We start from the raw sequence: 26,177 nt of genomic DNA, 5'->3' as shown, positions 1-26,177 counted from the left end.
TATAGGCCATAGGGTAAGGGTGCCTCCGGATTTTTAGAAAATGACTAAGGGTGCTGTGAATCAAAAAAGGTTGGGAACCTCTGGCCTATATGGTTACATAGTTCATATTTATTTATACATAGACATATACTCCGTAAATGTTATACATATATTGCCGAGTAACTGCAGAGAATACTCACGGTATAATATATACAGAGTGTTCCATAAAGAATGTCTTAGTTGCAAAACGACATATTTATTTAAGTATTATTATACTTGCGAAATTGAAGAAAGGACTAATCAAAACTTTAGGATGTCAAGTATTTTACATTCTTATTCACAAATATAAGAATTGGTTATACGTCGACGGTTATGACTTAATGAGTTAACTACTGTTATTAAATCAACCTCTTTCCAAACCCCTGGCCCTGTCTACCATTTCTGTAGGTGTAATAAAACAGATGGCTTTTTAGATTCCTTTTATCAGTTAGTCTAATATCAAGAGTTTATGGAAAAGGTGGAATAAGGAATAACTATAATTTCACCTAGTTCATTGGACGACTGATAGGTCATACTCAGAGGTTATGATTTTTTAAAATTCGAATTGATTTCTAAAATTATTATGGAACATTCTGTATAATGACTATAATGGGATAGGTATAGTATTACAATGATCCGGCCGGTTTATCTCGTTTGACGAGTGAATGAGAGATAGTGTGTGAGAGTGTTTGAGAGGGAGTGAGGATGTCGGTGCAAAGGTGACTGAAAATATAATATAGTACTATACATTGCACATCGCCAAGATTAAAACGGAGGCACAAATTCACAATATGTATTCATGCTGAGGACATCCGACGTACGTTATTATGATTACATTGTAGATTGCGTGCTTGTTTCTTATAAGTTTACATTGGACCCAAACTCTATAAATTAATATATAATATTATTATAATATTATATTACGAGTATATACGTATGCGTATTGGACAGTTGTTTCAGTTTCGCCCGATACGGATGAGTGGTACGTACTGTTTACATCGTCGGACTGTGTATAATTAAATCAATCGCTGTCTATTTATAATATATTACTTTATGGTGCACCATTAAATATATTTCCATAATATGCTGAAGACTGTAGTATAGCAGGATCGGTCAAACATTTATACTGTATGGCGGAAATCCAAGGGTTGAAAGAAAACAACAAGACGTTAATTCATACAACATTTAAACAAAAAAAAAAAACTAATACACACTATATTATACTGTAATACGCATACATATATAACGCGTTTCTTGTTTGGCGAGTGGACTGCAGCATGAGTGTGTGACACGACGTCATCGAGCACGCGTGGATTGTCCACAACGCGTTCTGCGATCACTCACGATAATTTACTATACACAACAAGACAGCTGAAATGGTAAGTAACTGAACGGGTTAAATATTCTTGAGTGTATCTCTAAATCGTTTGTAGGTAATTAAAGCATACACGTTAGGTATTAAAACGTTATTATAGGCGACTGGGAGAATACAGTTGAATTAAGTGAAATCTGCATATAATATTAGGTACTATATCATATTATAGGTAGCTAGTTAGTGAAAATTAGTAGTAGTAAATAAATAGAAAAAAATAGTAAATTAAAAATTATATAAAGTGTTATTATGTAAATTTAAAAAAACTAAGAGGCTCGAAATGCGAGTATTTGGTTAATGGATTTTGTTAATATAATAATATAGGTATCATATATTATATTATCACAGATACTATACTTGCGGTGTATTTGAAACTGTTTTTTTTATAAATTATATCTATGTCTATATTATTGTTGTTGTTGTTGAATGTTGATGTTGTGTTATTCAATTTTTTTTTTAAATAATGTAATATATATACGACCTTGACCCGAAGACACGCATCCTCGAATGTATTTCGCAACGTCCATTTATGTTACGTTTAAAATACATAACTATTTAAATATATAAAGTAAAATGTAATTATTGTACCAAAGGTAAAAGTTAAAAGAAAGAAATTCATATTTTATTAAAATATATATTTTTTTAAATATTAATAATATTAATAGCTACATATATAAATACTTAAGCTTACACGTCCAATAAAACATATTTTACCAATCAGTTTTTCTAAATACATTTTTATTTTTTATATATGAAATTATTTAAACTTAAAATTATACCTCCATAAGGCATAAATACTAAGTATAATTTTAATATTTTCACCACTCATATTAAATTAGATTAAATTAATTTGATACAATACATTATGTAGGTAAATAAAACGAATTAACAACACATTTAGAACATGCTGAATAAACTAAAATGTCTATTCAATAAACAACGCTGCTTTGATTTAGGAAATTTGATGTTAATCAGCGATTATTAGGTTTATTATAGGAGAATAGGAAATATCCGTTAAAATTATCATTATTGTAATTATACTATACAATCTTAAAATATATTATTTACAAATACAATGTTCGAATACTTGATCACAGAACATTTCTAACATATTATGACCATTCGGTTAGTTTACATTCGAACATATTATGACCTTTGGACAGACTGATTAGATCTGTTACCGCTCGCGGGTTATGTGTATTACTTTAATTAAAAATAAAAATATCAATAATATGAATTGCCTATAGTTTGTTAGATAAACAAATATACAAATTATTATTATGTAATTATTTTTTCTATTTTACAATAGAATATACAAATCAGTGCACAATAGTCAATAAGCATACGAGATAAGAGGCTATACATATTTACATAACATGAATTACTTACATAAGAAGCCACCCAATAGTGACACTTAACTTGGTGAAGTTATAACACGTTCAAGTCCACATACATTTCAGAAGTCGAGCGCTACCAGCCACGTAAATATTGATAATATTACACTCGAAGACAAAGCAAATTATAAACATAAAAATGCCGGGAAATTGAAACCAACTGTTTGTTGTTGTTCTAAAATATGCTCTAATAGTTATAAATTATAATACTGAATGGCTATACTAAGTAAAATAATCGATCACAACCAGCAAAATATTTTAAATAACGAATAAAAGTAATTGTCCTATGACGACTACGGGTCGTCATTGGCTTGTAGCGCCCGACATCGAATGGATGACTACGCGTCGTCATCGGAGCTGAACGTGTTAAAATTAACCTAACCTATTAAAATTAAAATAAATAAATCACTAATCATCAAAGGTTATACAAATGTATTTACGCGTTTTGATAGCAGACTGGTATATTATGTATTTATGTAGCTATTGATGTTAATGTATAAATATTTTAACGAATAGGTACATTTTTAAATAGTGTAAATACCATTAGGAAATTTATTTTGGCTATGAGTGTTATGACTTATGACTTATGGTTTTATATTTTTTATTATTTTTATTTCTACGAATTTTTACCTGATGTAACCCATTACATCAGAATTGAAAAAAATTGAAATTACTGCTCTAGCAGTACCTAACTGACCGCGAACGTGTTAACTGCGTATATATTATATAATGTCCCCGATCTCGACTGTGGTATAAAGTATACAACCATGGTCCACGATCCATGTTATAGCCAGTTTTGGGAAAATGCCTAGTCACTAGTCTTTTTAAATTTTTTCATGTTTATGTTTGAATGTTTGATAAAACTGTTTTCGCATAATTGTTCACGATTACGTATTAATGTACACATCAGTGAAGTGCGATATTAAACTTCAACGGAAGAAGTCCTAACCGGATTTGCAAGCCTAATCATTTCTGGTTGACGGAATGCGTGGCTGGACGCTGGTTAGTGGTTTTCTTAGGATTATAAAAATAAAATACGAGCTGAAGAAGATGCGTCTAGAATGTTTTAGAATTATTATTTAGTGTAGGTACCTATTTACATATTAAATATTATGTGCTCAGAGTTCACACCTACTAATAACAATTTTTCTACATGAAGATAAAATTAATGATTTAACTATTGAGTATGGTTTTGTTTTTTTAAGCAATTAATTCATCATACAAAGCTATCTGTGATTTTTCAGATACTGTAATTTTTTTCAAAATATTTTATTTGTTTTGATTGTATATTGATCGGTAGTTTAAAACAATTTTGATCTTTTTTTTTAACATGTTTGGATATAATTTACTATAGCTAGGGACCATTGAAGCATTCGAAAGTTTTTACCGCACACAAAGGTATATAATAGAAGAGGTTCTTCCAGTAACGGATTAACCTTTTCGAAAAATAAAATAACATAACAAATTTGCCGCTCTAGGCTCGAGCTTTACGAGCTTTTTAGTGGTTATAATCTGCCACTTGGTTCTTCATTTCCCAACTTTCCGTCTAGAAAAAAAATTATAACTTAAATCATTGTCATCATACTTATATACGAACAACTTAAGGTTTTTTTGGTGTAAATACCACCTAAGAAAATTTTAAATTTTAAATTGTTAATAATATGAAATTTTCAAATAAATAATAAAATATAAAAATGTCTTGTTTATAAATTTATAATTTATGTCCATGATTATAGCCAACGTGGTTAATACTCTAAATACCTATATTATAAGAAACTGTCGAACTTTATAGTACTGACGTAAGTACAGTCATGAAAGATTTAATATCACAATCACAGAATAGATGAAATTGTGGAATAAAAATTAGAAAGATGAAATTTTATCTATTCTGTTCTAATACCGTGTGTCTATTAACAAATTTATTTTGGTCACTAATGATATTATTATTATTTATTTCGTTATTTGTGTATTAAATTGATGGCCTGTGGTAAATTGTTATGAATTTATGAGTTTTGAGTATAATATGTTCGATCAATTCGTTTTAATATATAAATAAAACATTATAATAGTATAATATTTAGTGTTTATTAATATTGATTGACAAATGACAAAGGTAGGAAAATAAAGAAATTTTTGAATGGCAAATAATGGAAATTATTGACAAATTTGGATTGAGTTCTTGAGTGGTGGGTATTGCTATTCAATGATTGATACTATGCATAATGTAAAAATGAAAATAATATTTCTTAGAATTAATAGATAAAATTAGTTATGTTTTAAATATAATATGTTATCATACTGATCATTAATGTGTAAGGATTTTATATAAATGTAGGAACGTGCATTATACTGCCCCCCTCAAATCTCAATGAACTTATTAAAAAAAAAACTAGGTCATTTTAGCATGGATTTGCACGATTAATTTTGGATTTTATATATATGACACTTTTTTACGAAAAAATCATAAAGGGGCTGGCGTTTTTTTTTGTCAAACATTAATATGCCATTAGCATACTTGCACGACTGACGCTGATTTTTGGAATAAACAAAAATTATATTTACGAATAATTTATAAAAAAAACCACGAGAGAGCTGGCGTAATGTTACTTAAGGTCCCTCCCACAAGTGAAATAAATACCTTTTTTTACTACATATTGTATTTTGTTATACAATTTTTTTCCAATTGTCTCATCAAAAACTCACATTTTTTAGTATGAGATACATTAGACATAACCTAATCAACTTAAATTCTTATGTATTATCTGAAACTGTTTTGTGTTCCATGGGCCCATGCAATCTTATAAAGTATTTTTAACTGTAAGAATATTAAAATAATTTTTAGGTACTCAAGTATGTATTTTTAAAATAAAATTTTAATTTTCAAATTCTTTTTATTTTAGTTTATATATTTTATATTTTAATTAATTTTAATCACATAAAATAAAAAAAAAATATGAAAATTTATTATAATATACTTTTTTACTGTGATTTAAACTCGGCCAAAAATTTAAATACTTCGACAGGAGTATACGGGCTATCACGGCCTATATTGACACGGTAAGTATTTTGCACCTATACTTGTGAGCTACGTTTCTGCGGGCGATTCTGGTAGTACTGGTGGTAGTCTATTATAGGTAGTAAGTGGTAGTACATAGTAGTATAGTACTCTAGTAGCAATACATACAATGCATATTTAATCAATGGTAATAAGTACCTATAAAGGGCAAAGGCTACAATTATTGTTTAAATATAGTGTTAAATAAGTTTTGAAACGGTAATTAGACTAAATAGTACTTAATGGCAAAATTATGTACCTACCTATATTAACGATGTCATAAATAAGAAAACAAATTAAAATATAAACGGAGAACAAATACATAAATAATTAATTTATTACAGCTTGTTTTCAATGTTGGATATTATGTTTCTTAATTATGACTATTTTTTGTCATTTATCAACAATTGAAAAATTCAAATTTTTACAAAGTTCATCAAGATTACCAAAATAAGTTTAACTTTAATTAATTTATAATTTATGAAATGTTTAAGTTAAACATCTAAATCTTAAGGCTTGAAAATGTAATAAAAAGATTTTTTTACTGTAATTAAAAATAAAAATCGTAAAATCACCCAAAAATATTTGATAAGCTATTAAGTTCAAAATTTGATGACATAATATATTCAAATGAATCAAACGTATCTATACTAATGATTATCCTCTATTCTCACAGTTATGCAGTAATTAGAGACTTTAGAGTACAATCATACTGAACCTATATAGCTATTGTTACCTTCAGGGATTAACGATCGGACAATGGTCAATGAGACTACAATATATTATCATAATAATAAATTGTATTTTATATGCAGCTATTAAAACGATACCCATTCAATGTTCCCGTTTTGATTTCATACCGTTGAAAGTCGGTCAGTGTTAATTTAATTAATACAATTAATCCACCACGTCTATACATTCTTACTAGGTACATCCTACTTTGCAACGAATTATTTATACCTATCTTTTTGTGAGTTACTACTTAAGTTTATTACTTTATTAGTACCTACTTACTATTAGACAACTCAATACTTGTAAAAATAAAATATTATAACTCATAAAGACAATCGTTTTTAAAGATTGTTTTACGTTTGTAATTTGTTGGTTTTTTAGTTTGCTACTAAGTACTAATAAAATATAACTACCAAACATTACTATGTTACAGGCTACTCTACTGAAATGGCTATTGTCGATCATGGCCATAATGATGATGACTGGATCAAATGGTAAAATATAGTATAAATATAATAATAACTTAAATTTTATTATTTGTTAATATTTTCATTGTATATTATTAAAATAAGATTTTAAAAAAAGGGCGAGTGTTAAATACTTAGATTCTCCAATAAAATTACTAACAAATAACTTTTCAAATAAAAATTTCAAAGCCACTCAAAGCATATGAAGGGCTACGGGAAAAAACGATAATCAAAAGAATTTTTTTTCTCTCATAAAATCTAAAATGTAAGTTTAATATTTTTTGTTGTTCATTGTATCCAAAATAAATTGTATAACTACAATACATTTTTTAAATTATTTCCTACTTGATCTGTTGGTTGTTTTGAGATCTGAAATTTTAAAATTGCAACACTGAACATTTTATGAATATTGACTATTATCGTTTTTCTCTGTAACTCTTCATATATTATTATATGATATTATGATATCTATAGTAGAGCAGTATTTAACGTTGTAAAGGATTTAAGTATTGATATTCAAAAAAATTTAAAAGTATTATAAATACATATTTTAAATATTGTATCAACACTGAAAAGTATTTATATGAGTATACTCTGTATAATAGTATACTATTTTACTGTATTGAATATTTTCCTTCGAATAATTATGTATGAAATGTATGAAAAAAAAATCATATTTAAATTAATTCATTAATCAACAAAATAAATAGTTTAGTAAAATCATTGATTATAAATACTAGTATTTTAGTATTTATAATCAATGGTAAAATGTATGTCTCATTTATATTTTTTAATTGTATTTGAAATTTGAATACTAATTGAATAGCTACACAAACTTTTTTTTAGAACACCAGTAGTATTGGAGAGGAAAAAATAAACATAACATTTTATTAAAGTAGTATAATTTTTAAAAATCTATTCAAGACTTGGTTTTTTGGGAGGAGGGAGATGGTAGTTTTGATTTTTAACTCACAAGTGGCAAGTGCTATTTAATCCTTTTTTAGTCTAATTATTATTTACCTTAAATCTTTATGGCTTATGTATAATCTTTATTTGAACTTATTATTTATTAATAAATAATAATTAATATGCAGTTATAGCCACGGATGACTGCTGGCCCAGAAAATTTGCTTACGGCACGGTGTGCGTGTGTAACTCCACATACTGCGACCGGATACCGGAACCGGAAATATTATCTGTCGGCAAGTACGCGTTGTACACGTCTTCAAACACTGGAATCCGAATGCGTAGAAGCGATGGGTCTTTTGTGCCATCGCTCGACTCGCAATGGACCGGCGACGAGATAGATGTGGATGCGTCAACCACGTACCAAACCATACATGGTTTTGGCGGTGCTTTCACAGACTCTGCGGGTATCAACGTTATGGCGTTGAGCCCGAACTCCCGACTCAATCTTTTAAAGTAAGCTATATGCCTGTATATTATGAATCACAATAATCATAATTTATGATTATTATGACTTATAAGTGAAATGTATTAAAATCTATTTATATAAAAAGACTTGTCCTGGGTGATTCATCATCGCCTAGCCGGAACTGCTGAAGCTATGGATATGAATTTTTCAGTAAATGTACTTATTACTATGTATAGGCGCAATAAGAAAAGATTTTTCGAAATTCGCATTTTAAAGGGTAAAAAGAGCATAAAATAGTTAATTTTTAATTAACGGTGGGTGAGGTTCGCGGTATGGCAGCCGTCGACGCGTGGTGGCTAGACGTGGCCGCCCAAATTTCTCCTTCCGTGTCACCGCCACTGACACCGCGCACCGCTACGCCGCCGACCAGCTTAATACCGAACCGAGCAGATATATACAGATATCTCGGATACTCAACACTTTATCGATAACACGTTATATTTTTAATTTCGATTTTAAAATAACACGGTGGCATGTGTCATTTATGATTCTATTATTATAACGCTTTCCATAATCGACGACGCACACAGGCTTTTCCAACAGGAGTAGTAGTGGGGGGTAGGCATGCTGTCGTACGTATCTTTTACATATAACATTTCTGTTGTAAATTATTTTTGATATCATATTATCGTAATCGGCACACGCTGTAAAGTCGTGTATGTATCCTATAAGGTGTTTTACTTATTATTTTTGAATAATAAGTGTCTTCGTATACGTACACATATAAAATTTATGTACGGTTTTTTATAAGTATCGAAGTGTATTAAAATAAAAATGTTTACATTCTTACAAATTAATTAATATGGTTGTCGAATTATTGAACATAAATGACACAATGATGCCCCACACTATCATTCCAATTATTGGTGACGGAGCTTGCCTGTTTAGGGCAATATCTTTTGTGTTATATGACACTCAAGATAAGGCCCAAGAAGTACGTAAAAAGATAGTAACCTATGTGATAAATCATTGGGAAGATTATTCAATAATGTCACAGGATAGTGATGGAAATAATTATCGTAGTTCTGCTGACTACTTTATTGATATGTTAAAATTTAATACTTATGGAGGTTTATGTGAGCTGGTGGCAGCCGGACAATTATTTTTGGTATTTATTGAAGTGTACCTCAATGGTGAACTGTATGAAAAATTTGGTTCAGAAAGGAACCCCGTAAAGAGATTTCGTTTTAGTTCTATGCAAAACCTATCTAATGGGCATTTTGATGTTTATCTTTATTTATCATATGAAGATGAATTGACTATATCTGTATCTGACGAGTTTGATAACATACTCAGCTCTCAGAAGCATACTAAAAAACGACGGAAGAGATTTACAAAAAATATCAGAAAAAAACAGCTTATACAATCTGCTACTAAATATCAGCTCAAAAATAAAGAAGTTCATGAAGTAGCAGCAGCCAAGTATAAAAAAAAAATCCAGAAGTAAATAGAGTACAAGTTCATAGATATGAACAAAATAATCCAGGAGGACGATCAGAAAGGCGAATCCTTCCATGGAAAATAAAAGCTTTTTCCGGCATGAAATATGAATCGGAAATAGCTTATGAGACGGATAACTGTACGAGTATCTTTGGGTACTATGAGTCATAAATGCGTATACTGCGATACTCTTAAATTCAAAGAAGAGGCGCCTGGAATGTGTTGTAGTGCCGGTAAAGTACAACTTCCGTCTTTTTTACCTCTTCTTGAACCTTTTTACAGTTTGATTATGGGGTTCCATCCTGATCACAAAAATTTCATGGACCGTATTAGAAAATACAACAACTGCTTCCAAATGACATCTTTTGGAGCGAAAAAAATTATCGAAGATGGGTTTATGCCCACATTCAAAGTGAAAGGTTAGGTGTATCATTTAATTGGTAGTTTGCAAGCTTTACCTCAACAAAGCCCTCAATTTCTACAGATTTATTTCGTTGGAGATGATGAAAGAGAAACACGCTTAAGATGTAGCCACTTCGCTGATGTAAAGCAAAGCCTGGTAAAACAATTACAAGCGATGTTGCACCATAATAACCCATACATAAAGGACTTGAAAACCACACTCGAAAGAGTACCTCAAAATAGTAAAAACTTTGAAATTATAGTACACGCTGATAGAAAACCTGATAACGCTCACAGAGGACGTTATAATGCACCAACAACAAGTGAAGTATCATTGGTCATAGTTGGACACCAGTTCCAAAAACGAAATATTGTGTTACAAAGTCATGCAACAGATTAGTGAATTGCACCGTTCATACGATACAGTGTATCGTATGAACGGATACACTCCAGTACCCGTTACTTTTCTGTCATGGGAAGGATGGTTATTCCATTAATATCTCTCAGATTGATCTAAAAACTAAATTACCACTTCAGAAAACAGTTTCTGCATTGTAATTTTATTCTTAGTACATCGTACTTTAGATCACTTTTTAATCAATATTTAGTTGATATGTACGCTAAAATTGAAACAGAGCGCTTAAATTTTATTAAAAACAATCAAATGCAACTCAGAGCTGATAATTACATACATCTCAGAGATGCTATTGGGAGACAAGATACCGATCTTACCCATCTTGGTCAGATGGTAGTGCTTCCGTCATCTTTTACTGGCTCACCACGGTATATGTATGAAAAAATTCAGGACGCCATAACATACGGTCGTCCTGATTTATTCATAACTTTTACATGTAATCCTCGATGGAAAGAAATTTCAAATGCATTACTATCTGAACAAAAGTCCTACGGTCGTCATGATATTATAGCTAGGATATTTCATTTAAAAGTTAAGACGTTAATGAAATTGTTAACAAAAGGGAATTTGTTTGGGGAAGCGCAATGTTTTATGTATTCGGTCGAATGGCAAAAACGTGGTTTACCACACATACATATTTTGTTATGGCTAAAACAGCGAATTTCTCCAGATAAATTAGATTGTATCATTAGTGCGAAAATACATGATCCTGAAAAAGATTCTCTCCTTTACGGTATTATCAAAGCCAATATGATCCATGGGCCTTGCGGTAATTCAAACAATAGATCATCTTGTATGGAGTCAAGTAGCTGTAGCAAGAAGTATCCTAGACCTTTCATTCAAGAAACACAGACAGGAGACGACGGGTATCCAAAGTATAGGCGAAGAGCTCCACAAAATGGCGGTTTTACTGTTGAAATAAATGGTAAGACACTTGATAATCGTTGGGTAGTACCGTATACTCCAGTGCTTTCACGTAAATTTGGTGCTCATATTAATGTAGAGTACTGTAACTCTGTAAAATCTATAAAATACATTTGTAAATATATTACAAAAGGAAGTGATAAAGCAACATTTGGTTTTGAAAATGATAATGATGAAGTCAAGCTTTATGAAAGTGGTCGATATATAGTATGGAGAATTCTGGCTTTTTCTATCCACGAGAGATTTCCAACAGTCTTCCATCTTTCTGTGCATTTAGAAAATGGCCAGCATGTTTATTTCAACCCTAATGACTCCAGTTGTTTAACAGACATGATTAACAATCCACCAAAAACTACTCTTTTAGCATTTTTCGACTTATGTAAAACAGATGATTTTGCAAAAACACTTCTTTATGTTGATGTTTCCTCTTACTATGTATGGAAAAATAGTAGATTTGAGAGAAGAAAACGTGGAATTAACGTAAATGGTTGGCCGGGAATAAAAAGAGATTAAGCTCTGGGTAGAGTATATACCATTCACCCTAATAATACCGAGTTTTACTATCTTCGCCTTTTACTTCATGAAATCCGAGGTCCTACATCTTTTTTGAAATTGAAAACTGTTAACGGCACAATTCAACCTACTTATCAGGCAGAGTGTAAGGCTCTAGGCTTACTGGAAGACGAAAGGCACTGGGATACAACTATGGAAGAAGCTGTGCTTTGTGGTTCTCCATTTAAATTACGGGAACTTTTTGCAATTATGTTGATATTTTGTCAATTGTCAGATGCTTTAACTCTTTGGGAAAAATACAAGGACAATCTTTCAGAAGATAAACGACATCGAGTGGAGTTGGATATACAACACGAGAATGTGAATTCAATTATTAATGAAGTATACAATAAATGCATAGTTATTCTTGAAGATACAGTTCTATCTCTGGGAGGTAAATTTTTGCAACATTATGGTTTACCTCAGCCATCAAGATGTGAAGCAGTCTTACAAAATAAAGATTACCTTCGAGAGATCAATTATAATTCAAATATTTTGGCACAGTATATAAATTTTAATGAACATTTACTAAATAATGAACAGTCCTATGTATATGACAAAATATTAAAGGGCATTGAAAAGAACACTGGCCAAACATTTTTCTTAGACGCACCTGAAGGCCCTGGTAAAACATTTGTCATAAATATTTTATTGGCCAGAGTACGAAAAGATCATGGAATAGCTTTGGCTGTAGCTTCTTCATGCATTGCTGCTACATTGCTAAAATGTGGTAAAACAGCTCATTCTGTATTTAAATTACCATTAAACCTAACGAGAGTAGAGACACCTATGTGAAATATTTCCAAACAGAGTAATATAGCACAAGTTCTAAAAGACTGTAAGTTAATAGTTTGGGATGAATGCACAATGGCCCACAAGGGTGGCTTTGAAGCTCTCAATAGAACATTAAAATATATAAGAGGATATAATAGTTTGATGGGTGGAGTCACTGTGCTACTAGCAGGAGATTTTTGGCAAACATTACCCGTTATATCTAGGGGTACAAAGGCTGATGAAGTAAAGTCATGTCTAAAAGCTTCGTATTTGTGGCCACATATCCAGAAAGTTGCACTTCATAAAAATATAAATGTTATTGATTAACATTATGATAATTATTGATAAAATAAAAGTTATAGTAGGTTACACAAAAAACTGTACACGGGCGAAGCCGGGTTATTCAGCTAGTAGTATATATGATAAAATATATTTTACGAGTATGTATGTATAAGCATCATAAATAGAAAATTTCATATACTTAACTAAGTATTTTTGAACAATTCTTTAAAATACTATCAAGTCACTGACTATTTATTCTATCAGACGAAAAGACATTACAATGTAATTATATTTAACAACATTTAAACAAGAGATGAATTTCCTCAAAATTTAATGGCTATGTAAAAGTAGTGAACTTTAAAAAGATACAATGTTTCCTGTAAATTTAGTATGTGGCGTTGCTTATCCACTTTTATAGTGTAATAGTTGCAAATAGGTAACTAATAATTACACAATATAAAACTATATTGTATTATGGATTGCGGAAACATTAACTATTGGTCAAGAGTCATGGGTACCAATTTTCTTTACATACAATATCAAGAATCAGCCTGAAAGACGATTAACATTCAATGCGGTGTCTGGAAAGATAATAAGGATTAAGAATACAATTAATAAAGAAATTTAGAACACAATTTAAACTGTTTGCGAACAATTTCTCTCCAATATTATTCTTGACCAATATTACATGCATGCATTTGAAATAGAATCGATAAACACGTAGAGGCGATTCGATTAATTATAATATTTTGATTATTATTATTTTGAATCTCGATGTGTGTATCTAAACCTATATAGTGTAATATATTTTCAATAAGTTTTCTATTCGTTTAATGCATTAATGTACTGCGCGTCATATAAAGATAATATTACCACTAACATTTTGAATGTAACATTTTTAATATTTATACCAAAAGTTTGAATATTTAATACAAGTTTCTGTTGTACCATTCAAAATCGAATAATCGTATAGAGACTAGAATTTTCACTTAGTATTTATAATATATTTTTTTATACATTGTATAAATTTCAAAACATTTTGACTTTTTTTGAGCTATATTTATAGGCATAAGAAATTGTTGAGTTTAGTTTTTTTTTGTAAATTTGTAAGTTTTTTATAAATATTGATATAACTTTTTTTGCTGTGTCAACGTTTTTGAATATTTAATGTAAGGGTCGTCGTTCTTGAATTTGTATAAAAATATTAAAAATATGTAGCTACAATTTTTTTTATATACATGTGAAGTATACATGTGAAGTTATACATTTTAACAAAATTTACAAATTTCAAATATTTTGTTCTAAACAATTTATAAATCTTTAATTTTTGTAGTTGAGGTATGAAAACTACGATGTTCCTCATAAATAGTTCATATAGAAAATAAAACATCTATTAAATATACTAACTAAAATTATTTTTTATATATATTTGTAATTCAAATTTGGACAAAATAACGTATTTAACAATTATTTTGTTTTAATTTATAAACATTATTTGTGGGTTGTGGATATACCTACTTAAAACTTTTATGTATAATGTATATTATGAATTTTACTACATGCAATAACTTTTATAAAATATGTTGATTTATTTTAAGATATTATCTATATTTATACTATACGGACTAATTTTCATTGTTTTATTATATTTAAAGATGTTATTAACTCAAAAATTAATAACTTTAATATAATATGGTACTATGGTATAATTAATACATATTATATTATATATTATTATATTATAATTAGGGATGGGCCGGTTCTTGTCCGGTTTCAAAATATTACCCTTAGGTTCTCGATACTGATTCCGATACCGATTCTTCTTTAAAAAAAAAAAATTAAAATTAAGAATAGTAATTAATCAGTAAGTATACTGTATAATACTATAATTACCACGCTCACGAGACACGGGCAAACACACTCGTGCACACGATAAAAATGGAAAAATGAAATTACGAATTACGAATGCACAAGCACAATTTCAGAAATATTAAATTCATAAATCATAATACATAAGTTCAATAGTCATTAACAAACAAAACATAGTTCGTATTGTCACTTTAGTAATTGGTTATCAGTTGGATTATCAGTTATCAACTTATAACAGTATCATCAAAAAGTGTGAACCATGAAAAAAGAACCGGTATCGAAAAAAATGTGTACAAGAACCAATAACTATCGGTTCCTTTGGTTCCTAAAGAACCGATGGAACCGGAACCGGCACATCCCTAATATTATAATAATTTAATACTAATAATATAAATAACAAAAAGCAATGTTTTCTAGAAAATTAAATCACCCTACAGTAATACTAAATGTAAAATAAATTTATTTTATAACTTACAAATATCAAACATTATAATAACATGAAGTATACAATAATATGTTGGCTGTTAGACGGTATCCATTCAAAATCGTTTTTCGTATACAATGAAAGATTATTTTACAGATATTATTCACACCCATAACTGCTGTAATACACTCGAAACCTAATGTGTACAACAGAGCGGTTCTCACTTGTCTACCTCTTTTTATTTTTTATTATAAATTCAATAAATACATTGAAGAATTGTATATAGTAGTATCGACGTACCTATAACAGTAATAACACATTCTTACAATATTATTGTTGAAAAATAATAAACAAAATTTGTCCTAAAATACACCAAGTCATAGTAATTTTATTACTAATAGGAAGATACTAGATACAGTTTTTAAATTTAATTGTTTGCAATCCATTTTGCCCTGCTACAGGTCTTATTTTGCTGATGACGGTATCAAGTACAATATTGGGCGAGTGCCGATTGGCGGCACCGATTTCTCGACGCGCAAGTATACGTATGCCGATAGCAAAGGCATCCCAGATTTGAACAATTTCGATTTGGCCCCCGAAGACGTAGAATACAAGGTATATATTATTATAATAATCGGTACTTATATTATATATTTGATGTATAAATAATATTACAATACCTAATGCGTCTGTTTTTAACACCAATAATACCAATACTAGCTAAGTTGTCAAATTATAATAATTTATAGGTACCTATTATATAATACAGAAAAAAAATCGATTAATGTGGACAGTGACGTATTTTAAGTTTTGAGCCACTATAGGTAAAGCTTTGACGCCGCCCTATTACTTTCGACTTAAACAAATGAATCGGTAATTATTTGGATAAAAAAAATCTACAATTAATTACCATCACTGAATATTTTGTACATACATTCCAAATATTTCGGTTTTTTCATCATAAAATAACTATAAAAATAAACTTAAAATAATAAGCGCATTTTTATGAAATTTTGTATAGCTAATTTTTTAGAAGCTGCACCAGTTAGTCTTACACTGATTTCAGTATTTTATTGTTTTTATAATATTAAAAATATATCAGATTGTTTATATGTATCAACCAAAGTACAAAATAAATATTACCTACAAATGTGCAGAAATACAGCTTATTAACTATAAAACACAATAAAATAAAGAATAACATTATCAAATATAACTATGTATATTCAAAAAGTTTAAGTTCATCAATTTAAACAATTTAAACGCTTTAATTATACCATTCCAGATTTAATGAAGTACATTTTATAAATAATAGCTAGTGTACTAAGCACGGTTTTAAAAATAAAATAATCCTAATGTTTATATAAAATGTTGAAATGTTAAAAAATATTCATTTATAATTTATATTTAAATTGAATTGAATGGTTGTGGCATGGGGAAGCCTCTAGCAATATAAAGAGTTGTGTTAAAAAACTTTAAATCCCCTCTAGTGTTCGAGATTCAATTACGTCATTGGCGATGCAGTGTTACCAGGGCCTAAAATACATCTGATTTTAGTAGACATACTTACTTAATTTAACTGTTGCCTTTGGGCTTTGACAGATTTCTATAGCAAAAAAAAATCTTTGGAGGTCATATCTCCCAAAATCCAGCCCCTTCTTTTATGTACCACTTACCTCACACATTAATATTATTTGTATGATACTGGTACTAAAAATACATAAAATAAATACACAAGTATAAGTTCAAAATATTTTAAATTGTGTTAAAATTCCTAAATGTTTGTTATTACTTATTTCTGCAATCAAAACTTAAAATATGTTATAAAATTTGGGACCCACATATGTCATTCAGGGGACACAACTTTGATTTTGAGGGGAGACAGTATTTTATAGGCTCCGGACTTGTAGACTTACATTCTTTCGACTTCGACAATAGTGTTGTATGAATGTATGATGATGTTTTATAATATACTTATGAATACAGATACCTCTGATGAAGATTGCAATGGGTATGGCGTCGGACGAAATCAAGTTAATTGGGTCTGCGTGGACTGCCCCACCATGGATGAAAACGAACAACGACTATTCCGGCATAGGTTTCCTCAAACCAACATTCATGGAAGCGTGGGCGGAATACCATCTAAAGTGAACGAACAAATAAATATTATCATATTATCATCGTAATTCTAATATAGTTAATTCATCGGTATAGATAATTATAATATTGATTTTTACTTAATAAAGTAGTTAGAAGAGACCTGATAGTTAGAAGAGATGGCCTTAATGATAACTGTGAATTCGAGAATAAAAAAAGTAAATAATGTTTTGATGTCTATAAAGAAAAACGGGAAGGTTTTGGTTAGAGGCAAATGGAAATAAGCATAAGATAGTTTATCAAAAATGGAATTAGAAGTGGATTTAGGAAAGTTATCTTTGGTTTTTAGAGCAGATTCAAACTACTTATATTATTTATAAAAAAATTAGACATTAGGTTATTATAGGTATACCACTATATACGGTATACGAATATGCTATATTCTTATAATCAACTAATCAAGGCTATTATATGATTAACTGCATAATATATGTATGTTAGTGCCGTAGTGACAAGGTATAAGGTTACCCATACTTTGCAGAATGACATAGTTGGCATTGCAAATACCCTCAACCTTTTGACGCCTAATTTTTTTTTTATGTAAAAATAAAAGGGATTTTTGAAAAACGTATTTAGGTTCGTAGCCTTCACATTATCCACATATACATAATACATAAATAATTTGTATCCTATATAAATTATAAGTTTCAATCAAACACAACTAAAATTTCACCCATCTATTATTTCGTATGTCGGTATATGTTAAAGATTTTTAGACGAGTACCGCAAACAAAACTTGACTTTCTGGGCACTAACCACGGGTAACGAACCTCTCAACGGCATCGTACCCGTGAACCGATTTAATTCTCTGGGCTGGACTCCGATGTCGCATCGCGAATGGATCGGGCGTCACATGGGGCCCCGGTTAAGGAGTTCCGAACACAACAGCACGCTATTGTTCGCCATCGACGATCAACGGATCGTATTGCCTTGGTGGATGAAAATGGTACTGTATATTATACTATTATAGTACTATAACAATAATAATATGTAGTATGTACATAGCAATTATTTTAACCTAACAATATATCTTTATTCTTTATAATATGTAGATTTTTATCGTATACATACTATATTGATTATTTATTAACAACAATAATATTATGGTGTACTGTGTAGGCTAGAATCTACAGCTAAATGTGTAATCTAATATTAACATTATATTAATGTATTATTTGATTTTGATCTATCCAAGGAACCAATCGATAATATACGATATATAATTAAAGATGTTAATTATTAACTTTTTAAAACTATATTATTTATAGATGATAATATTTTTTATTTTTACTTTCTTGATTTTTAATTAAGTATGGTAATTGAAATGAAAAAAGTCTGAATTTTTAAAACTTCAAGAATTTGTGTTAAATAGAAACATTTTTAAATATTTTTTATCCTTAATTTTTTTTAATTTTTTTTACTTTTTTGAATGACAACATAGAGTTTTAATTCCAAAGCAGAATATTTTTCTGAGTTTTTTTAATAAATAAAAATTGAATTTAGGGCGAGTAGTTTATGTTATAAGTATTTAAAGTTTTGATGTGCGGAATGGAGTGGTACGGAGTTACCCCGCAAAATGTTTGTCCACTACTTCGCTTGTCTAAACTTTAAATACGTATAACTCATAAACTACTCGCCCTAAATTCGATTTTTATGTATCAAAATACTCAAAAAATTATTCTGCTTTGGAAAATGAAATTAAAATTCTATGTTGTCATTCAAAAAAGTAAAAAACTTAAAAAATATAGTTTTTTAATAAAAACGTTAATTTTTTAACAACTTGAAACTATGTAAAAAAATGTTTTCAAAAACATGAATACTTTTTGAAATAATGAGTGCCGAGTGGTTCATGATAAAAGAATCACCCCGTATATAGTATATTATATTATTATGTAGCCATGTAGGACTATATATTTTAATATATATATATATATATATATATATATATATATATATATATATATATATATAAGGGGGGAGATAAACAGTAGCCGATGACAGAATCAGTAAAAACCATTTTCCTAAACAGGTAGTTTCGGCGGAATCAATAATAAATTCCCCAATTTTTATAGCAGATTCAGAATTAACAAATAAAATATGGGAAGATATTATATAGTTACATACTTTAATATTTTATGAAGTGTATTATATTATTGAATATTGTATACATGTTTAAAATTTGATGTCTTCAAATATTTTTTATTTATTTATTTGGGGGGGGGGGGTTGAAAACCCCCAATACCCTTTTTAAATATGCCACTAAGTTTAAATAAAATAAAGTAAAATGTTTTTTTTTTCTATTACAGCTTATGAGCGACGAACAGTGCGCAAACTACATCGACGGAATAGCCGTGCACTGGTACTTAGATTTTATCGTTCCTGTTAAAGTTTTGAATGAAGTACACAAAAACTTTGGTGATAAAATAATAATGAACACTGAAGCGTCGCAAGGTAATATTATAAGTTTTTTTTTTTAGTTGTGTGCCTTTAAGGCCAAATTGAAAAACACAATTCCCGCCAGTCCCGCGAGTCCCTATCCTCTTCCAAAGCTTACCAATTTGTGTCTGGTTTCATAAGCGTCACGTCTAGCCTCACTTGATTTTCTCATCTCAGTCTAGAACGACCTAACGGTATTTTTCTTATTGAGTCTTACCATTACGTAGTACCAAATGTATAAGATTCTTCTTTACATCAAGTATGGCCGGCCCCCGGCCCAACCTAATCTTTTTTTTATTTTGCCCACTATACTAGTGTACCGATAGAGTTCCTATATTTCTTCGTTTTTTCGAATTTTCCACTCTCTGGTTTTAATGTTCAAACAAAGACCTAATATTTTATTGAAGATCTTTCTTTCGAAAACTAGGAAGTAATTTATCTATATTTTGTACATAGTCTACGTTTCGTTTTTATACATTATTGTAGATCCTGTTGGTAAAGTTATATTTTCAAACCTTTGGATAGCGTTGTTGACTTATTAATTACCTTGTTTAGACCATAAAATCATATGTTTACTGCTTGTATTTTCTTATTTCAGCTTGAATCTTGGTCTTCTATGTACCTAATGCGTGCAACCCCAAGTAAATGAATTCCTGTATTATTTTGAATTTATATTTGTTCACTTCTAGATAGATGTGAGCATAAGGGCAATTTGAGGGGGGCTGGGGGGCTAAGCCGCCTCAAGATCAATCATAGGCCCCCAAAATGATTTGCTATATCCCCTTCCACCTTTATATATCTCTGAGAGCATACACACAGTACATGCATGAAAATTATAATAGCCCCCCCCAAATTTAAAACTCAAATTGCGCCTATGGGTGTGAGCAATATCTGCTTGTCCTTTTCTTTGGGTTAAGTATACAATATATTCTATTTTTTCTCGTTTACTCCTAGTCATATACACTTCACTGTCCTTAATAATTTTCTAGTTTGGTCGATGAAATCCTCTTCACTTTCCACTAGAAGCACTACTTTTTTCAAAGCTAGATTAAACAGGACAGCTAGGAGATATAGCGCGTTCGGCGTCCCCAGCCTTAAATCAGTTGCTACTTATTGTGCGTCATTGGACAAAGAGTTACTTACTTTAATTTTAATTTCTTGAAAATACTTGTTTTTATTATATTGACCAAATTTTGTGGCATACCCAATTTTTTAACTATATTTAGAGGGGACTTTCTATGTATACAGTTATAAGCCTTTTTACAATCGACGATGAACAGTACCTATGTGCAACACTACTTTGTCATATTACCACATCACACATATTTTGAAGAATCTGCTGTAATATAAATATCTGATCGTTGATCTATTTTTTCTAAAGCCTGCCTGATAATCCCCTAGTGAGTCATTTCAACTTTGCTCAAGGTCTGACTCTTTCTGATACACTGCAGTTACATAGTATTTTGTATAGGTAACGTTGAGTGGAGTAATTCTTAGGTAATTATAATAGATTTGACTATCACTCTTTTTATGTATAAAACAAACTATTAACATTAGTCTATTACAGTTTTTATTGACATTTATAAAACTAAAAAAATATATTTGTTTTTCCCGATTATTTGAAATAACATTGGGAATTATAATTTATCTAAAGTTCAAATTAGATAGTAGATTCTATTTGTTATCAGCACCTAATGAAAACAGTTTTGGTAATTTTATTACATCAATTTCCAATATCCTGCAGGTGACAAGCCGTGGGATTTCGTCAAAGTACAATTAGGAAGTTGGGCTAGAGCTGAAAATTACGCGAACAACATCATTGACGTAAATATATTTTGTATTAATATTTATATAGGTAGTAACTAGTAGTAGTAATTAAGTATATTATACTTAAATTAATTTTTATAGTAATATAATACCAGATGTCTATCTATATAGTTTACACTGTATTTCATGTCGTTATTTACGTGGTTTTTTTTTTAATATTATGGAACAATAATATGGATTGCGAAAAAAAAATGAATAAAAAATTGTTTCTTTATTATTAATATTTTTTTTATCGCAGTTTCAATATTTTTAAATTCGAACTTATACCAACAGCGTAATTAATATAATTTTTTAAATGGTAACAACTTTATTTTTAATGGATTCTGGTAGAGCTTTTATTCTGAAAAAATGAAAATGTCTAGTCAAATTGTTAATTTTGGTTCATTAATTTATTCATACGGTACGTTGGTACTTAAAAGTTTAGTAAATTTATTATTATTAATCTTTTAATTTATAATAATTATATTTAATAACATGTTATAATATGAAAGTTTTTATGAAGTTTCGTACATTTATTTGTATATTTATTATGCGATATGGCCGGGGTACTAACTATTAACTTTTAAATAAATCAATGAGGTATTGAAAAAAAAATTCATTTCAGGATTTAAATCATTGGGTGCAAGGATGGGTGGAGTGGAATTTAGCTTTAGACATGAAGGGAGGTCCGACCTGGGTCTCTAACTTTATCGACTCGCCCATTATTGTTGATAAGGATAAAGATGAATTCTACAAGCAGCCAATGTTCTACGCGATTGGACATTTTTCAAAATTTATTTCCAGAGGTTCTACTCGTATAAAGTTGACACAGACATCGGTTGTGAAGTCAGTCGGATTTAAAAGGCCTGATGGAGCCGTGGTTATTGTTTTATACAACAGGTAACTATCTTATATTCTATGATAAATTTATAAATTATTAGTACACTTACCTATATTCATTATATTATTAGTTAATACATATTATGCTAATAGCTAATGTGCTATACCTGTACCTACATATATTACGAGTATAGGAGTACCCGAGTACATGACTTTTCATTACTCGATGAATAATTGTTTACAGGGTGTAATACTTCTAAATAAAAATTACAGAATGCTAATATATATAGACTTTTACTCCAATATTTATAAGTTTATAACCCTTAATTCTAAGGTAGTAAATAAATGATTATATGAGTATTGAATAACCAAAACTAGCTTTCTACTATTAAATATTTTACTTATTAATCTAATCTCAAGTTTGAACTAATCTGATAGGTACTATATAGTTATGAATAACAACTATACAGTGACGGTAGTATGAGGTCTCCTATAGAAAACATATATGCGATTTGAATTTGTTCATTATTCTTCATCAAATAGAATTCCAGAATCCTATAAATAAAATTATATAATGGAAATCACTAAATTTATTATCATTTTTAATAGGTACCATAATTTATTTGGTTTCATTAATACAATAAGGTGATCAAATTGTGCAACTATGTGTCTCTGTGACTAACTATAAGGTCGTAAATAAAAAAAATGTGATGTTTATTATATTCATTTCAGACTCAATTCTTAAGATTATTTATTTATTAATTACTTGTACCAGTGTAAAAAAATGTATAAAATATACTTACTAATTAGATTAATAACGATCATGTCTCCTGTAAAATTATGCTTTTTTTGGGTTTCAACAGTTGGTATTTTTAATTATTTTAACCATTAATAATTATTGAACATATTATGTTATAAAATATTAAAATGATAAATTATCATAAAAATCTTAAAAAACATTTTTTTTTTAAATTGATAAATAATTGAATAGTTAATTAAATGTAAGTAGGTAACATAAAATATAATTTTTCATTCATTTAATTTTAAAGAAATCTTGAATTTATTAGAAATTAGAATATACTAATGAATTATACAGGATGTGTTATGTATGGAATTTTTACTGTATTTTAATTTTTGTCAAAACAATCTTGTATAATACTTGATGTTTTTTAACATTAAAGTTCAACGCACATACACATCAAAAATCAAAATATTTATTAGTTATTGATTCAAATTTTTAAAAGCAATGTTTATGTTTTCAGGAGGAACAAACCAGTCAACATTTCTATTAGGGATCCACAGAGAGGTGTTATAGGCCTCAATTTACAAAAACAATCTATAAATACACTAATTTTTTGGTAATAATTACTACTTTTGATAATATTTTTTATGTTATTTATAAAAAATACATTCAATAATGTATCACAGATTAAATAAAAATTAAGTAGTGATTGTATCATATACATTATTAGTTGTATAATATTAAAAATATTTATGTATTATTTTCAACACATATATTCAACAATTGATTTAGTAATAAGAAGTTTTTAATCGATTTATATTATATTATTGATTAACAAAACAGTGGAATTAAATAAAAAATATCTTTGGTGCTATGTATGTATTGGTATATATAATATAAATTATGATAAAACATTAAAACATTAATTCATATTAAACCATTATTCATGATAAATGATAATATTTGACAGATGCAAATTGAGTTTTTAACCATATTCTGGATAATATTGTTAGCATTTTAAATATACTTCTTCAGCGATTTCTGTTGATGATGTAGGTATGTAGCTGATATTCTTCGATTCATCAATTTAAAATCATTACCCGAGTATTATACAGTGGTGTAATTATGGGGCGGAATGTAGAGATATATCCCACCCCAGACGCTTAATTTAATTTATTTAATTTTAATAATTTTTATTTTTATTAATTACCAACTGGATCAATCACAGTACCTGTGAGGAAAAATCCTCCCAAAACTTTTTACTTTGGTAGTATAATATAGAAACAAATGAGGAACAATGAATATAATTTGTAATGATTCAAAATTCACATTAAACACAATATGGAAGATTATCCACTACAATTTATACTACATAAAGTCAAAACTTCTGTATTGTAAAATGCTACATCATTAAATGTATAAATAAAATAAATAATAATTTAATTAACAAATCTAGTTTTCTCTTTTTTTTTTTTGCCAGTTATTCTAAAACTTCTGCTGTAATTAAATATTTCTATAAACGTTCATATAAGTGTTGGGCCATTTAGCCGTTCCTGCATGTAACAAATACATTTTCAACAATCCCGTGAGTGTCTTTTTTTAGATTTCAGATAAATAAATGGTATAGGTATGTACGACGTACCATGTACTATGTATACGCGGTGAACTAAACTCGTAGCGATAATGATCTCATTAGTCATTTCTCATAAAGTTATAACTTAATAACAACGATATTATCTGATAACATTTCAAACACAGACTCACAGTGGAAGCATAGCCCTTTTAGTCAATTAGTATTGTCTCTATAAATAATAAGAAAATCTATAATAATTAATAAAGTATAATCATAGTCGTCACTAGTCATTGACCATTTCGATTAAATAAATATTACTTTGCTTGGTTTGCTACAAATAAAATAAAAATGGTATTTAGTATTGAAAAAATTGTCAAAATTCAATAGCTCGATAGATTATAATATCACAAAATATTACATTATAGGCATAATGTAAGCAAAAACAAAAAATAATAATAAGCCAATGGGAGGATCTGACCCCCCATCCACCCCGTCGTCCACTTTTATACGCCACTGACGCATAAATTCATTCATAAATAAAGCTTTCAAAATGTTAGATTTTGTTTATAAATCTAATAAAATATTAAAATGTATTAAATGTCTGAGGTTCTAAATGTCCAAAGGGATCTAAGTTGACGTACTACGTATAGATCTACATGTCACGGGATCTAGGTGGTACGTAATAAGACTAATAAGTAATAAGTATATCAACTTCAGCTATTTTGTTTTTAATTTTAAAATGTTTAGTCATATATTCGTATAGGTATCAAGGACTTTTATAGAAAATTGTCTTAGATTGTATTTATTATAACTAATTATTAATAAATATCAAAAATAATTATGCAACGAAGTTATATGTGGCATATACATTGAGCACTAGATCTATGTTTATTATTTTGAAATATTTTGATGTGTGGAATAAGGTGTGCAGTAGTAAAATACCCTAATTTTAGGCCCTGCACGATAGCACTAGTTCGTCGAGTTAGGAAACATTTTGAACAAACATGTTCGACAACAATGTTCGTCCTAGTGTGGACTCGGCTGAAAAATCTTAGACATAAGCCGTTG

The 26,177-nt window shown here is 29.1% G+C and overlaps 1 protein-coding gene across 2 annotated transcripts; it reads left to right on the top strand.

The window, feature by feature from the left end:
• Window positions 1-799: 799 nt before the first annotated feature.
• On the top strand, window positions 800-24,414 carry LOC132928234 (lysosomal acid glucosylceramidase-like). Of its 2 annotated transcripts, none has more exons than XM_060992767.1 (10): window positions 800-1,397; window positions 7,005-7,065; window positions 8,133-8,460; window positions 16,017-16,170; window positions 17,542-17,702; window positions 18,421-18,658; window positions 20,019-20,163; window positions 21,893-21,972; window positions 22,580-22,854; window positions 24,057-24,414. In XM_060992767.1, the coding sequence occupies exons 1-10, from the start codon at window positions 1,395-1,397 to the stop codon at window positions 24,154-24,156; spliced, it is 1,545 nt and encodes a 514-aa protein (XP_060848750.1). In that variant the 5' UTR covers window positions 800-1,394; the 3' UTR covers window positions 24,157-24,414. The 2 variants fall into 2 exon arrangements, with proteins under 2 accessions (XP_060848750.1, XP_060848749.1); XM_060992766.1 differs by lacking the exon at window positions 800-1,397 and adding an exon at window positions 3,754-3,786.
• The last annotated feature ends 1,763 nt before the right edge of the window (window positions 24,415-26,177 follow it).

The sequence above is a fragment of the Rhopalosiphum padi genome, chromosome 4, assembly GCF_020882245.1.
Source record: "Rhopalosiphum padi isolate XX-2018 chromosome 4, ASM2088224v1, whole genome shotgun sequence".
NCBI classification, from domain to species: Eukaryota; Metazoa; Arthropoda; class Insecta; order Hemiptera; family Aphididae; genus Rhopalosiphum; species Rhopalosiphum padi.
This window is presented reverse-complemented; position numbering and strand designations above follow the sequence as displayed.

Coding starts and splice junctions, on each gene's coding strand:
- LOC132928234 (XM_060992766.1), top strand. Junction 8,461..16,016: donor TCCCGACTCAATCTTTTAAA/GTAAGCTATATG, acceptor GCCCTGCTACAG/GTCTTATTTTGCTGATGACG. Junction 22,855..24,056: donor GTTATTGTTTTATACAACAG/GTAACTATCTTA, acceptor TTATGTTTTCAG/GAGGAACAAACCAGTCAACA.